Source organism: Parasteatoda tepidariorum, chromosome 9 (genome assembly GCF_982258835.1).
Source record: "Parasteatoda tepidariorum strain Cologne lab strain chromosome 9, Ptep-v5.0, whole genome shotgun sequence".
NCBI classification, from domain to species: domain Eukaryota; kingdom Metazoa; phylum Arthropoda; class Arachnida; order Araneae; family Theridiidae; genus Parasteatoda; species Parasteatoda tepidariorum.
This window is the reverse complement of record NC_141763.1, coordinates 99,060,199-99,075,806: the sequence shown is the minus strand read 5'-3', so window position 1 is coordinate 99,075,806 and position 15,608 is coordinate 99,060,199. Positions and strand designations below refer to the sequence as shown.

General features: G+C 30.2%; 1 protein-coding gene across 1 annotated transcript; it reads left to right on the top strand.

Moving 5' to 3' along the window:
- Positions 1–553: 553 nt before the first annotated feature.
- On the top strand, positions 554–11,994 carry LOC107451249 (transmembrane protein 53-A). Its single transcript, XM_016067289.4, has 3 exons — positions 554–824; positions 2,429–2,648; positions 7,751–11,994. The coding sequence occupies exons 1-3, from the start codon at positions 679–681 to the stop codon at positions 8,201–8,203; spliced, it is 819 nt and encodes a 272-aa protein (XP_015922775.1). The 5' UTR covers positions 554–678; the 3' UTR covers positions 8,204–11,994.
- The last annotated feature ends 3,614 nt before the right edge of the window (positions 11,995–15,608 follow it).

Genomic DNA, 15,608 nt, shown 5'->3' with positions numbered 1-15,608 from the left:
ATAGCCCGGCTAGTAGGGACTTAGGCCAGTGTCCGAGAGTCGACAGATCATGAGTTCAATCTTCGCAGACCGAAGATTCCCTGTGTACAAAATAGTGACTGGTGCACTCTATATCTATCGGAGTCACAAAGTCAGCCAAGTTCCCATAACAAATCAATACTTTTGGGGGTACTGGAACGGAGGTTGATCGTGCTCTGATTCAAGTATAAATTATGATCTGTGGATGGATGAAAGGTGTGTGAATGTGTCTTCCCCTTTAAAACGGGATGTGGCGTATGTTTGCTGTCTTCGGATCATCCTCACAAATGTTTCCCAGACAGTGGCCAATAGCCCATTGTGCAGCTCTAGAGTGACGTAAGTGAAAAGTACCATACAATGCAGTAAGCATTAGAGTCAGACTAAAAGGAAAAAGCCTACGTTTAATTTAAAGAAAAAGAAAAAAACTCACTGGTTACTGGGCTACCGAGGCACTCACTTTCAGATCACTGAACGATCTAGTTCAGCTTTATTTAATCTAAATGTAAAAAGTAAATAATCGTAATCGGTTTGTTGCAATTCGAAATTCCTTTTCCTGTTCTCTCAAAAACAAAACTAACCGGTGTTACGCTCAACACATCACCATAGCCTCGGGATATTTATATTTGTGGACAGTTTCAATTGTCCTTAAATAAATTTAGAATGGATGATGATTTCGAATATTACGTTACATTTCCTGTTATCGCAGAACCTGTTGTTAAAAGAGAGCCAGTAGTTATTTTATTTGGCTGGGCCGGTTGTGTTGATAGATATTTAGCAAAATATAGTGAAATTTATCAGAAAAAAGGGTGATGATGATAATACTTGTTTGTTTTGAATTATTATAAAGAATCAAATTACTTAAAAGCTTAAAGAATATTTTCATAAGTTCAATTCATTTGTTTCCAGTTACTTAAAAATAGAATTTCCAGAAATGTATTATAAATAAGCTTGCATGCATTTGTACTTTGATTCATGATTTTTGTTGTGTTTCAATACACTGTTTCGCAAAAGATAAATTCTTTTGCTTTTATATTATGTAATTTAAATAAATATAGAATTTTAGATTAATCTAATATGCATTTTTGAAAATTTCTGAAATGAAATTTCATCAAAATTCACACCTTAGTATTTTAATTTTCTTGATGATCCTATTCTAAAAAATTTTTTATAATTTTTAAATATACTGATATAGAAGTATTCAAGCATTCGGAATAAATACTTAGTGAATTTTTCTACCATTGTTATTTTAGTTAGAATACAAATTGTCAGAAATCTTAAACATAACCATTTGGGGAGGTTTAATTATTCTGATCTGTGGCAGAATAATCGTCAAGTCTTGGCAGCTTCCAAGCAGTGGCCCGCGAAAAACTTTAAAAAAAAAACATTACAGAAAGGAACCAACTCAAAGAAATAACTCCTAGCCTAAAAAAACATAATTTTTTTTAAAAAAACAAAATTTAAAATCTATTTGGCACCTTAGCGATTGTAGTTGGTGCTACAAATCCGCTACCACTGCTGTAACATTAGATTGTTAAAACCGTATAAATTAAAAAAAAAAATACTTTGTAATAACTGTGATTTAAAATTTAATTGGTGTTCATACTTTTAATTTTATGTATGAACTTTTTATTAATTCGGACCTTTGAAACAATTATGACACTTCTGAAATGAGGAATTAGATACAAAATCTGGTTAATGACAAAGTCAGTGAAAATTTTTAGTTTCTTTCCTATACTTTTCACTATTTTCAATTTTATAATTGATATTTCTTTCATAAAAAATTAACTTTTAAATATTTATATTCTAGATAAGAAATTTTATTAAAAATGGTGTTCTGATTCCATGGTAAACTCTTAAAGAAAAAACCAATTCCATCAAAATGTTCAAAACATTGTGAATAAATAATAGTGTAAATGAAATTATGTTAACTTACCTTTATTACTGTTTTGTCCAATCAGTAAATAAGAGAAGTTTTAAACATATTACTACCGTCTGTTTTAATTTTAAAGGTTAAATAATTTTATTTTAAATGAAAAAGTGAAGTAATTAAATTGAATTTTTATAATTAATGTTTAATTCCCTACTTATTCAAATTGTTATTTTATTTCTTATCAATAAATTAGTATTTCATAATAAATGATTGATTGAAAACAGGATTTGTTTTTGCCGTCAAGAACTAGTATCAGAAACTTGTCATGTCAAGTTTTGTCATGTTAAAAATCTCTAAAAATCAAATCCAATGTTTGTTTTTTTTGAAAAATTAATAAGTATAACATTACAATTTCTTATTGAAATTGTTAATATAGTAATAAATCTTCATTTGAATTTGGTTTACAATTCTCTAAAGTTAAACTTAGTTCTGTTACAGAATATTTGAAGGACTCCTATGTTAAACTATGTTCTATTTCAGATGCACTACAATTCGTTACATAGCTTCACCCAATATCATTTCTCCCCGTGTTCTTGATGAAAAGAAGATCATTAACCTTGCTGGAAATGTCATTAATCTTCTGTTTGATATGAAATTTGACAAGCACCCTATATTCTTTCATACTTTCAGTAATGGTGGAGCTACAGTATATAGATATGTTTCTGAAGAAATTAGGAAAAATCATCCAAATGATTTCAAAGTAATACTTTCTCTTTTTAGTAATGCAATTAATCAGTTATACATTCAGCTATGTATTTCAGTTGTTTATGTTCTTTTAATGGTACTAATTTGTTACAGGAACAATGGAGTAAAGTTCGCCTTATTTATGTTGGTGACAACTTGGGTAAACAATCGCCAACACACGTTTCCTATAACTGATAATTATTTTATAATTTATTATTAGGGGATTGTTTCGAAAACCACGTGACAACGTTGTTCTTTCTCAGGGTTGGAGTTTTTTCCGGCAAAAAGGGTTTTTTGCCAGGACAGTGGCAAAAACCTGTTAAAAACCGGCAAAAACTGGTAAAAACCGGCAAAAACCAAATTATCTAAATTGCTGATTAAATATTATTACAAAATACTTGAAACAAATTTAAATCAATCATAAGGAATAATAATTTTGATACATTACATAAAAAATTATTTTTAACATATTAATAATTAATGTACCTAAGGGTAATAATTTTTAAAAGATTGAAAGTTTTTGATCTCTTTTCATTTTAGAATCCTAAAATAAATGTTTTTTTACAAATAAATATTATTATTTGTATAATACTATTATTAATTATAAAAAATTATTATTTGTACAATAATTAATTACACATGTTGATAGATATTTTATGTCTTAAATTATATTTGTATTAATTTAAAATAAGCTCATTTCACTGGAGAAAAAAAGAATAATCACAAATTTTCCAATCAATAATGTTTTAAACTACTAAAATTATATATTATTACATTATCATTTAATTATGGAATAATAATTTTGTTAATTTTTTTGTAATTATTTATATTCATAGTATATATTTCAATTTTAGGAATAATTTTGTATCAAAAATGTGTTTTTGTCCTCTCATCTTGGACAATATAGGTTTTTGCCACTTTGCTTGGCAAAAACCTGTTTTTGCCAGGACGGTTTTTACCGGTATTTACCATGGTTTTTTCCACCTGCGGCAAAATCTTGCCAACCCTGTTCTTTCTAATGCTGGCATTTTTACTGTTTACCTCATTTAATCAGTCTACCTGGTCAAAAAATAAAAGTAACTAAACCTATTGATTGAATTGTCCTAAAAGACTTTGTTGTGTAGATAAGACTGTTATAGCAATATAACTCGGGCCACCATAAGAGTACCTTATAATTCAATTGTCTTGAATATAAGGTAGCACTTACTTGAACAATATATCAAAAAAGCAAAATATCAATTTAAAGTATATGTTAGCACACAGATATAATGACTTTAATTTCGATGCATCGGAACTCCGATTAAGAGGCCAAGGTGAGAAGACCTCGCGTGATGTAAAGATTTAACTTTCAAAGATCTTACGCTACCATCGCTCTGAAGACGGTGATAAATTTGTTTTGTTATATGTTGAATGACCTTTATATTAATCTTGTTGAATACTTTAACTTATTATACACTTTTACTCAGAAATCAAGATTTAATGGGAGAGTGTGAATCTGGGTGTAGAACTTCAATGTATCCTGTTTAATTTTTGATCTTAATATTTCATTAATAATATAACTAACTTAATATTTCATTTCTTGTAGTTAATTTTTAAGGGGACTACTATAGCTTTAGGTTTGCTGTATATTTCGTTAATTTTTTTAAAAAATTTTTTTTGTTTTAAGCTATACAGTGTTTTCACTACAGCGCGGGAACGCGGGAATCTCGCATATTTTTTTCTTTTCTCGCATTAAAACATTATTACTGTGAGAAATTCGCGCATTCTGTAAATCAACTTCAAAATTCGCGAATTTCTCGCATTTTGGAAGAAATTTCGAATTACGCTATTTAGAATAAAGTCCGTTTCACTTTTCTTCCTGGATCTTTCATTATTTTCAACATCTGCCCCATTATCTAGCTTCCCTATTTACCAGTATTGTTCAGAACCTTTTCCAACAACAGAACACAACCGAACCACGGAACCCCTTTCAGAACACATTTCTCTGTATCCACGTGTTTACTGTAGGTAAAGTTTTTTCATGTAAGACGTTCAAATTTTTTATGCACTAATGTAAGATGGACAAATACCTAGTGATGGCAAAATCTTCTATGATGATGCAGCAAGAATATTCAATGCTTTAAAAAATAGAAGACATTAAAAATGTATTATAATAAAAGAAATGATTTTTTTTTTCAAGTCTATTTATGTTTTTTCAGTTTTTAGAAATCTCACTTAACTTTCTGAAATCTCACCCTGTTTTTGAGAAAGGGTGAGAAATTCTCACCCATTTTTTTTCTATGATGAAAACACTGCTATATAATTTAATCGAAGTAATTTGTGCTTAAATAAACTACTACAGTGTTTTATTAATTTTATCTGTTCTTTATATTTTTATTTATTTTTTAATGTTCGTAAGTTTAATTTTTTTTTTTTTTATGAAATTTTACTATTAATAAACCAATAATTTTTAAAAAATTTAGAAAAATCTTGATTTTATTTATTTATTGGAATTCAACCATCATTTAATCTATATTTTAATTAAAAAATAAAATGTTAAAAAACAGTGCTTTTTTTTAAAATGTTTATTTTTTTAAATTTTAAGATTGATTTTAAATTTCTGTTTATGTGGTTTTGTTTCAAACCTGAAGTTCTGTGTTTTTAATGTAAACCAAGTCACATGTTATATCATGCATTGTATCTGACGATATATCGCAATTATTATTTTATATATCGCTTTGTCCTTCGCACTTTTCAGAGGAGCCACAAATTTTTTTTTTGTTGATACAATTAAGATTTACATTGAGTACTGCTCACTAATTACCCCTCCTTTCGTAATGAACTTCAATGGCATCATATCCTTTTTCTGTCTACAATGCTCAACATTAATTTTAAAGTCATTTTAATTTAAAAATTAGAAGTAATAAAAATTAAGCCTTACTTTTGGTCTATTTAATTATTAAATAATAAAAATGAGTGCTTTTCTTTTTTCCTGAAAATGGAGATCTGTCTTGAAAAAAAAAATCGACTGGCAGAATTCCTTACCAGCAAAATTATATATTCTTTTGCATCTTTAATTCTAATCTTAGTAGAATTTCCAGAATTGACTGTAATCAATTATAAAAATGACTGCTTAAATCTTTTCCAGTTAAGCCTTTTTTTATTAATCAATATACTTAAAAAGTGTGGGTTCTCTTGTTACAAATTTTTTATGTTTTCTTTTACCAAATTTGAATTTTATGTATATATTTAACAATATAAGTGTCTCAAAAACAGTGTATCTACAGTGTAGGTATCTCAGAAAATTAACATTAATTATATTTTATGTTATTAAAGCAGAAATATGATAAAAATGTTAGAAAAAGGACACTATTTCAGAAACTATTTTATGCATGTGGAATGTGTGTTTTTTAGATTTGAAGCAACTAAATTGTCTATTTTTAGAGTCTTGTCTCAGTAACAACCCTGTTCTTTTTAGATTATCTCATAGCCATAAGTCCTCAATTTAGTTTGACGTTGTCAAGGTTACCTTTTTTATTTCTATATATTTATTAGGTAAATAATGATTGAAAGGAATGTTTTTTAACAAGTTAGTTTAATAGATAAAAGATTAAGGTAGGGATTGGTTAACATGGGCACAGACTTCATAGGAACATTGCTTCAGACATGCATTTATGTGGGTAATTATTTAGTGGCATATTTGAAAAGGGGACCACGAGATAAAAAAGAAGTTAGAGTTAGAAGTTTAAATAAATAGGAAATAGTGCAGTTTTGGATTTGAGCTGAATCAAAATCTCCTACAATTTTTTTTTTTTTTTTTTTTTGAATGCTGATAATAATAGGATACCCAAGGCCCGTGTTAAGTATTCGCCACCTTGCCAAATGCGATAAAATTGTAAATTTGGCTAATAAAATTGTGTTTTGGCAAAAGTATCAGTGAATGATTTTTTTCACTGGAAAGAAAAATATATATTTGACTTGATCTTCAAAATTACGTCAAAATACATTTTTCTAAACAGATCAGTATTTTTTATTCGATTACAGTAATTTTTGGTAGATGTACCGCAGAATCAATTGGAATTGGATCCAAAATAATATAAGCCTGAAATAAGATAACTTGGCTAATTTACTGCCTAAAAATTTGAAATCCTTAGCGCAGGCCTTAGATACCTGCAAATGACGTAGTGTGGGTACTCGATCCTAATTAGTTGTTGAAATGTGGAATTTGTTTACATTGGCAACTGATCTTTCCATTCTATTTCGAGTAAGCCAACCCCATTGATTCTCTTAAGTGACACATTCTATGTTCTTTCACAAAGATTTTTTCACAGAGATTTAAATTATTTCTCCATATATTTTTTATTTAACACATAGACAGGCACAAAGCCATCTAGAACATAAACGAACTAATTATGCATCGAAGTTGTCAGGTACACAAAACGAAAATATATCCCAGTTACAGTAAAATACAGACGGATAATAAATCTAAGCTAAGTAAAAGATGTCAATAAAAAAAGAATTTTATTTCAAAAAATTTGAGGTACTATGCAGCACTTTATTTAATTAATTTCACGTTAATTAACATTCTAACTTATGTCGAGAAACTTAGCTCAATTTTAACATGCTATTTTGCTTATAACTATCAGCTGGCACTGACGTCGTGGGTCACATGCATGGGTATCCGAGGTCTTCTTCGTTAAGTGCAAGTACCCAATCAAGAAATTAAAAATAGAACATTATTTTAAACAAAATGTTATACTAATGTCTTATTTTGATTTTATGTAAGGCATATTAAGTCGCTTTTTGGGCAATGTTAGTTGTGTAAGATTTAATAGTCAATTGTCCCCTAATTTTTTTTTGAAAATGGGAAGACATAGTTTTGTGGTATTTAAAGGCATAACATTTTAGGGCATTGTTTTGATTGATTAGAGCATTAAATATTGTTTTGATTTTATATTAGGGCATAACATATTTGTTGTAACATAATGAACTAACTATATTACATAAAGAATGATATCTATAAACAGAAGTCACTTGTATCATTCTAGTTTTTTATTGATAAAACATATCCATTCAAATATTGTTTTATAGGTTTATGAAGTTTGAAAGAAACTAAAATAGTATTACTTTATATTTCAGATCAAAGGCTGCATTTTTGACAGCTGTCCTGCTAAAGTGAGAGTGATGGGTTTTGTTAGAGCTACTCTGGCCATGACTGATGGTAACATCATAAAACGGTACGCAGCCGCTATCATGGCCGTATTCCGAGCCACAATCGCCGGTCTCTATAGTGCATTGTTCAGATTTTTTACTGGTAAGTTTACCACCTACAGAGTCTGGAATGCATTGCTGGAAGAGCCCAACGTTTGCCCCCAGTTGTTCCTCTTCTCGAAGAATGATCTCGTCTGCTGCTGGGATACCATCCAAGAGTTTGCCGATCTCCGGAAGAAGATAGGAGTTGTCACAAAAACAGTTTTGTTTGAAGAATCTGAACATGTCAAGCACATGATCATGTATAGAGATGAATATCTAAAACATGTTTACGAGTTCATAGATGATTATACCTGTGATGATACGGTGGGTGATAACTAAAATACTTTTAGCAAAGTTAAGGTTTATTTTAGATGCCTCCTCTATTTATTTTCATCTAGATGCTTACGCCATTGTTATGCGGAATATACACTGAGCAGTAAAGTGCATTGCATATCATTTTGCACATTTGATCTCGGTATCTGTCTCTGCAATTTTACATTTGTAATCTAGGTTGTAAACAATGCATTTATGTTATGCATTTTTTCATTTTATGTAGTATATAGGCAAACACATTTATGTTGCAGATGTAGGTCTTCATTTTAAAAAATGATGCGAGGTCAACATGAAAATGTTGTTATAAATTATTTATTTTCAGTAAAATTTGTCAGTATTTTAAAATTTATTTAACACTCGTGTTTATAAATGTTATTTATTGTCATTGATTTTAAAATCACTAAAGGACAGTGCAGAGGCTATAGGGCAAAATTGATGAATTTTATTAGTTGAAAACATCATACACAATGCATAAATTTCACATAACCTGTTTGGAGAGATCAGGAAATTTTTTTTATTGTAGATAAGAACCCTGTAATGTAAACCCTACTTTGAGTAATGGTTTTAAAAAAATGCTTTACTATGAAATAAAAACATTTTCTATAGTTTTTTTGTGTGGAGGGGGGGGGGGTGGCTGCATATTTTCAAAAGTGGCCACTATTAAAGATGCTGCTAAGATGCTATTGGCTGGTAACAATATCTTCTAATTTTGCCTTATAGCGAGGGCATTAATAAGTGCACATTAGGTATAAAACATGCTAAGTCCAATGGTGAAATGTCCTCATACTTTTTGCATTGTTCTATTAAGTTTTATAGCTTGTTTTACGTTATGTCATGTATGAGGATCATTTTTTAAGTAAGAGCCATTTGAAAAATAAAAACCAAACGAAAGACAATTTTCAAGAAAGAAATTTATTTTCAGATTCTACATACTTCTCTTTTTTTCAGCATAGTTGCTACGTTTGTTTAAACACTTATCATACCTTACAACTAGATTTAGAATACCCTCTTCATACAAACTTTCGACTTGCTGCTTTAACCAAGAGTTTTCACGTATTCGTCATCGTTGTAGTGATTGCCATCAAAATGATGTTTGAAATGTCAGAAAAGATGAAAATCACTGATCTGGGTTGTAGGGAGGGGTGGTTCAAAACTTCCTAACCAAAAGAGTCCAATAATGCTGGGATCTGAACTGCAGAGAATCATTGTCATAGAGTAGCAAAATTCCTTGTCAGTATGGCAGGTAATTTCTCTACTTCACAAATCGCCCAGTGAATGTATGCAACAGACACGTTTTTTTTCCATCTAAAAACGCCTCACTGACCATATCTCGTGCGTGGTGGGCAATTTGTTAAATTTGACCGTACACTTTACCTACACAGCTGCAACTGAGCACAGTTGTTCCCATGGAATGGCCGAGACACGACACAAGTGCTCGTTGCTACGCACGTGTCACATATTACAGAGTGCGTAGTGTTTTTATAAAGTGCTTAAAGGTGCTTATTTTTGATTTTCGTTATTGAAAAGTCCTTAAAGGTGCTCTTTTTATTGGGTGTTTTAAAAAGTGCTTAATTTTCCCTTTTGAAAAAGGAGATTTTTTGTCTTTACCATGTCGATTTTCGCCAAGTATTATGCAAAAGCGTGGTTTTCACATTGTTCTATTCAACGTTTTCACAAATCATTCAAACGCAATGCGTTTCAGCGTGCAATCGTTCCTTAGCTATGAAAGCACCAATCATTTTACATGTTTGATGAAATGCTTGCGGGTCCGCATGTGCATATACTGAGCTGGATTCAGTGGGAATTATTCTTGCACTATCATGTGCAACTCGGCTGAATTTTGCAAGAGATTCTCAATTTCCTCCCTCTGAAATCGAACCGAAAATCTTTGTCTTTTTATGGTGGCTAATGTAATCAAGAATAAGAGTTCTTTGTCAGAACCTATTTATTTTATCATGATCATGTAAGGTTTTTGAAAATTATTTTGCATTTCGTTAATGTATACAGTGCTTAAAAATATTTTTTAAGTGCTTTAAAGGTGCTTATTTTTTTATGAAAGATTTGGCTATGCACCCTATATTAGTGTACGTAACGGCCCTTACTTAAAAAACAACCCTCGTATAATTTCCGTTACAAAAGTGGCTTTTCTACTTTTTGCAAACGAATCAAAAGCTCACCATTTTAACAAGATGGTCAGCAAAACTAGTTTTACACTGTTGTCTTGAACATTTGTTAGGTTCTTAATTTATCTATGTATTTTATCTGCCATTGCTGTGAGTGGAGGTTTGATTAAATTGTAAGTTACATGATATGCCTTAAACAATTTATTATCTGTCCCGTGACACAATTGAAATTTTTTTTCCATATGTTCTATGCATCTGACATTAGTTCTGTTGACTACACATAACTATATTCTACATTGACTCCATGCAAGTTTTTGTGGAAACAATTTTACAAAAACTTATTGCTTTGACAAAGCTAATAAAGTTGAGTTTATAAAAATGTATAAAAATATTAGTTTTTGTGAGTGATACATATTTTCATGAAAAAAAATTAAATTAAATGGTTATTATGAAATTGATCATAAGAAAACCAGGCTTATATTTCTTTTGCATTTAGCATAAATCTTTATGTGGATTAATTTAAAAAATAATCACTAATGATATTTCAAATTGTGCTGATCCTATGCATAAAAAATTTTAGAACATTTTAGTTAATAACTATAAACTATTTTCATACAATTTAAGTTCTCTTAAAATTGAATAGATAAAGTAAATAAATTAGTTTCATTTTAAATTTGAACTTATTTAATGTGTGGCTGAAAAATACTACAATTTTAATTTTCATACGATAATCAACATTAATTTTAAAAAGATTATTTAACTCACTGGCGGTCTAGCAAAGGAGCAAAATTGGGAGAATGTTTCTCCTTATTACACTATTTCCCTATCTAATAACACGGAAATGCTGGTTTTGCTATGCGGTTAAAATATGACTTTCTACGTGCAGAACCGTCAGTGGGTTAATGAAAAAAATATTTTTATACAAATATAATTAAATACATTCTGACCATTTGAATATCTGTAAATATGAGATGGATGGATAATATTTAACTTTATCTCAGTTAAAAAATTTTGTTTTATTATTTGTGTCTCAAAAGTACATAACAATGATTTTAGTTTCAACCTTTTGATTGTTAAGATTACAACACAATCAAAATTTTTTGAATATCAAATATATTTCATAGCTGATGTCTTTCATTACTTCAACATATTTTATGAAAATATATTTACCCTTTATTTATTTATTTTGTTTTAAATCTGGATGCAAAATATTTTTTGTCAGATTCTCATTTATCGTGTATACATTTTCTTTACCTTTTTATTTATTTCTTATTAAGACTAGTGTGTATTGCGTTCCTTATTAGGACTCTAGTATTATTTTTGTCATAAATGTTTGTGATTTTGTTATTGGCATAAGACTAAAACTCCCTAGAAATTATTTATTGTGCTGTGCTGTATTAGGGGCTATTAAAAGGTATGGGACCATGTAACATTCATTGAATGAATGTTATGGAAGTGTGATTATTAATATCTGTGATGGATTTTATTTTACCTTGTTGAAGTAACTATTAGAAAGTTTTAATCATTATTATCTGTATGAAAATGTTTAAAATAGTTTGACCCACCCGGTGTTGATTATTTATTTATTTTACTTTTATTCAGATTGATATTTTCCTACATTCAGAATAGCCACGAAACTGGAGAATAGGGAAAAGTCAGGGAATTTTATCAATCTGGGAAAAGACACAGAATTTAATTAAAATATACAAAAATTCAAGTTTAAAGTACTTAAAAGCTCAATATTTTTTACAAAAGAAATTGGCCTTGTAATATTTTTTTTATTAAAAAAAAATTCTATATATCTTCAAGTCTAAAAGCAAGTATTTTGTAATATATTTTTTGCTTAAAAAGGCATAATGGAAAAATTAATAATAAAATGCATTTTGCCAGTTACAAAAATCAGGGTTATTTTTCTTTTCAGAGTGCCTATGGCCATCCTGTATATTATTCTGTAGGATATTATACATAAGGGGGAAAAATTATTTTTATAAAAATATTAAGTATAATTTATTATGTCTCAGGGTAATTTAACAATTTCACATTCACAAAATTTAACTTGAACAGAGTAAATAATTCATAAACATGAATAATAAATGTTATTGTAAAACATTTATTGTTCATTGTAATTTTATTGGCATAGAATTATGTATTTTATTTGCTAATTTAAAATATTGAATGTTTTATTCAATATTGATTTAAATTGAATGTCACTGTGATATGTCTTACTTATTTGTCCAAAAGCAAGTACTTCTTTTTTTTTAAGCTTTACAAATGGTTTTTAGTTCATTAAGACAATGTTAAATTATATTGAAATTAAAAAATGTTTTAAAAAAACATTATAGAGTTTTCTTTCTTCTAATTATTTTGTGGTGATATTTTACAATCAACAATTTCTTAAAAATATATAATTTACACTTATTTATTTGATTGCTGCACTTATTTGATTTGAGAAATTAATTTTGTTTGCTTAAAGATTTATGTTATTATTGTAATCCACCTATTTGCTACTTAATGTATAAAATATGAAATAAAAAGTATATTTAATCTGGATCTTATTCTTTTTTATTTAAAAAAAATTGTTAGCTTAGGTTTTTATTTTTTTTAACAAAGCTTTAATCTGGACAAATCTGTATTGTGAACTTTTCATTATCAAAGTCACCCATAGAGAATGATCAATTAATTGATATGTATTGGGACATTTTATGTATTAGTTATAATTTAAAAGAGAAATTACTATTAAAATATAATTTTATAGCTTTACACAATTAGGAATGTTATTTAAGTTATCAAGAAACCTAATGGCAATCCTACTATAAGTGACTAATTATTTAATCAAATTTACCGAGTATCACAAATCTTAATGAGGTAAACGGCAAATAATTTTTAGAAAAGGAGTGAACTTGGCAATAAAAAATCTTAGGCAGAAACATGTTGCATGTTTTTCTCTTAGCTTGCTTTTTTTGTTTTTGTTTCTACTAGAGCTGGGAGATAGATTGTGAAATATTTATGTGTTATAAAATGGTAATGAAGATATTTTCTTATAATAAGTATTTAATACAAAATATCATAATCATTATTAATAGTAATAAATATCAATTGTGATATAATCGAGAATCCTAGTTCAATTATGACTAAAGTGACAAGTTCAGACATTTTTTATCTTCAGTTGGTATAGTTTTATCTATCATTTAAATGATTTTTAAATAAAAATTTTGAGGAATAATTAATTTAAATTTAACTTTCAAAATATTTTCTTAGCTGAAGCAGTTATATTTTTTTAACAGCTGATGAAATTATCAAAATATGAATAAACTAACATAAAAAATGAGAAACTTTGTTTATAGTATTACACAGTTCAGTGAAATGAATGTGACCATTTTTACATATCCGCCGTTGAACAGCCGACCCAATTTTGGGTTTACGATTACTAGTGTTCAACTACGTAGCCTTGCAATTTTTAACCAATTCAGAAGACAAGGAACTCCTGGGTCAATACCCCCAGAGATATTGATTTGTTATGGGAACATGGAGGACTTTGCGACTAGACAGATTTAACATGCATCAGTCACCATTTACTACACAGGGAGTCTTTGGTCGGTGGGGATCGAACTATTGGACATGGGCCCAGTGCCCTACCAAACAGACTATCCCGGCCCATTAATGTGACCATTGGTCAAAAACCAGAATAAGAGCCGCGGTGGCTCAAGGGATAGAGCGTTCGCCTTCCAAACCCATGAACAGTGGTAGACGGATCATGGGTTAGAGTCCCCTTGCCGTCAGATTAACCGTGGGAGGTTCTCGTGGTCTTCCTCTCCATGTAACGCGAATGCGGGCTAGCTCCATCAAAAAGTCCTCCATATAGGCAAATTTTTTCCAATACTCGAAGCAGGAGATCCCTTGTCTTCTCAATTGGGTTCGAAATTACAAGGCTACAGAGTTGAACATAAGTAGTTGTAAACCCATAAAATTGGGTCGGGCGTTTAACGACGGTTATAAAGTAAAATAAAAACCAGAATAACCACCTTTCGCAGAGCAAACCTCTGTGAGACGTTCTCGATGTTGAGCCATGCCGATTTCAGTGCCATGGCCCGCTGCACTAGGTTACACGGTTGAGGATCCATGGTGCAATCAAGGTGGTCCAACAGATTATTATGGATTAGGTTTAAGTAAGGGGGAGTATAGAAAACTCATCCTGATATGGCGCATCACATCTGCTGGTAGATGCCACCGTCCCGAGGAAAAACAATTGGCTTGTAGGAGTGGACATGGTCCAAAAGGACAGATGCATGTTCGTGTTGTTCTATCATGTCTTCCAAAATGATGAGTGCACTAAGAGAATGCCACAAAAACTTTCCCCAGACTAAGATAGTCTTTCCTCCAACTTGGACCCTGACAACAATTTGCCTCATTGCTGATTATGGATGATTTCATTTTGGCCATAATTTTCCACGGTGGGAAGTGAACAGTTTACAAAATTAGCCATTTCGGAAATGCTTGGCAGAAAGTCAATGATTATGTCACTTTGGATATCTGACAAATCACTCGATTTCTGCATTACGCTAACAATTGCAATGTTTTCCGATTCCCTCGGACATCTTTTATATACGTTCCACCGCGATGTGCTGCCATCTGTGATTGGTTATTTCATGTTGAGGTTGAAAGTAGATGTCACATTACCACCGAAGTCGGGCATCACTGGCTGCGGTCAGTGTGCGGGTGGGTGACCATTTGGATCAGTCTGCGTAGGGACCGAGGGTGTGCGGTATTGGTCCTCGTTAAACTGTTCTACCGTAAAGTGCTCCACTTCGCGTACAGGTCGTCAGATTGATGAAGCGATCCATCCCCTCTGCAGAGGATCAAAATTGTGATGGCATGTTTTCGGATTATCCTCAGGGATGTTTCCCAGACCGTCGACAATAGCCCATTGTGCAGCTGTAGTACGACGTAAATGAAATACAACAACAGATGCCACATTAACGTGACTAGACTGTATATTTATATTTAGTTCATTTTTTATTGTTATTAATTTTTGACAACTATATTGTATCTGAATTTGTGGATTTATTATATTTTTATAACTTATAGAAAATTAAAGCTCAACGTAAGTTTCATACATTCAATCTAAGCTTTTAGCTTCAAGAGAAGTTTTACTTAATAATTTGTTTGTCTAGTAACCGAAGATAATTTTCTGCATGATAATTAAAATTTAATATAGGTTACATTTCTGTAGGTTAAATGTTTAGAACAATAAAATAAACGTCACAATACTTAATTGCAAAAAGATTAAT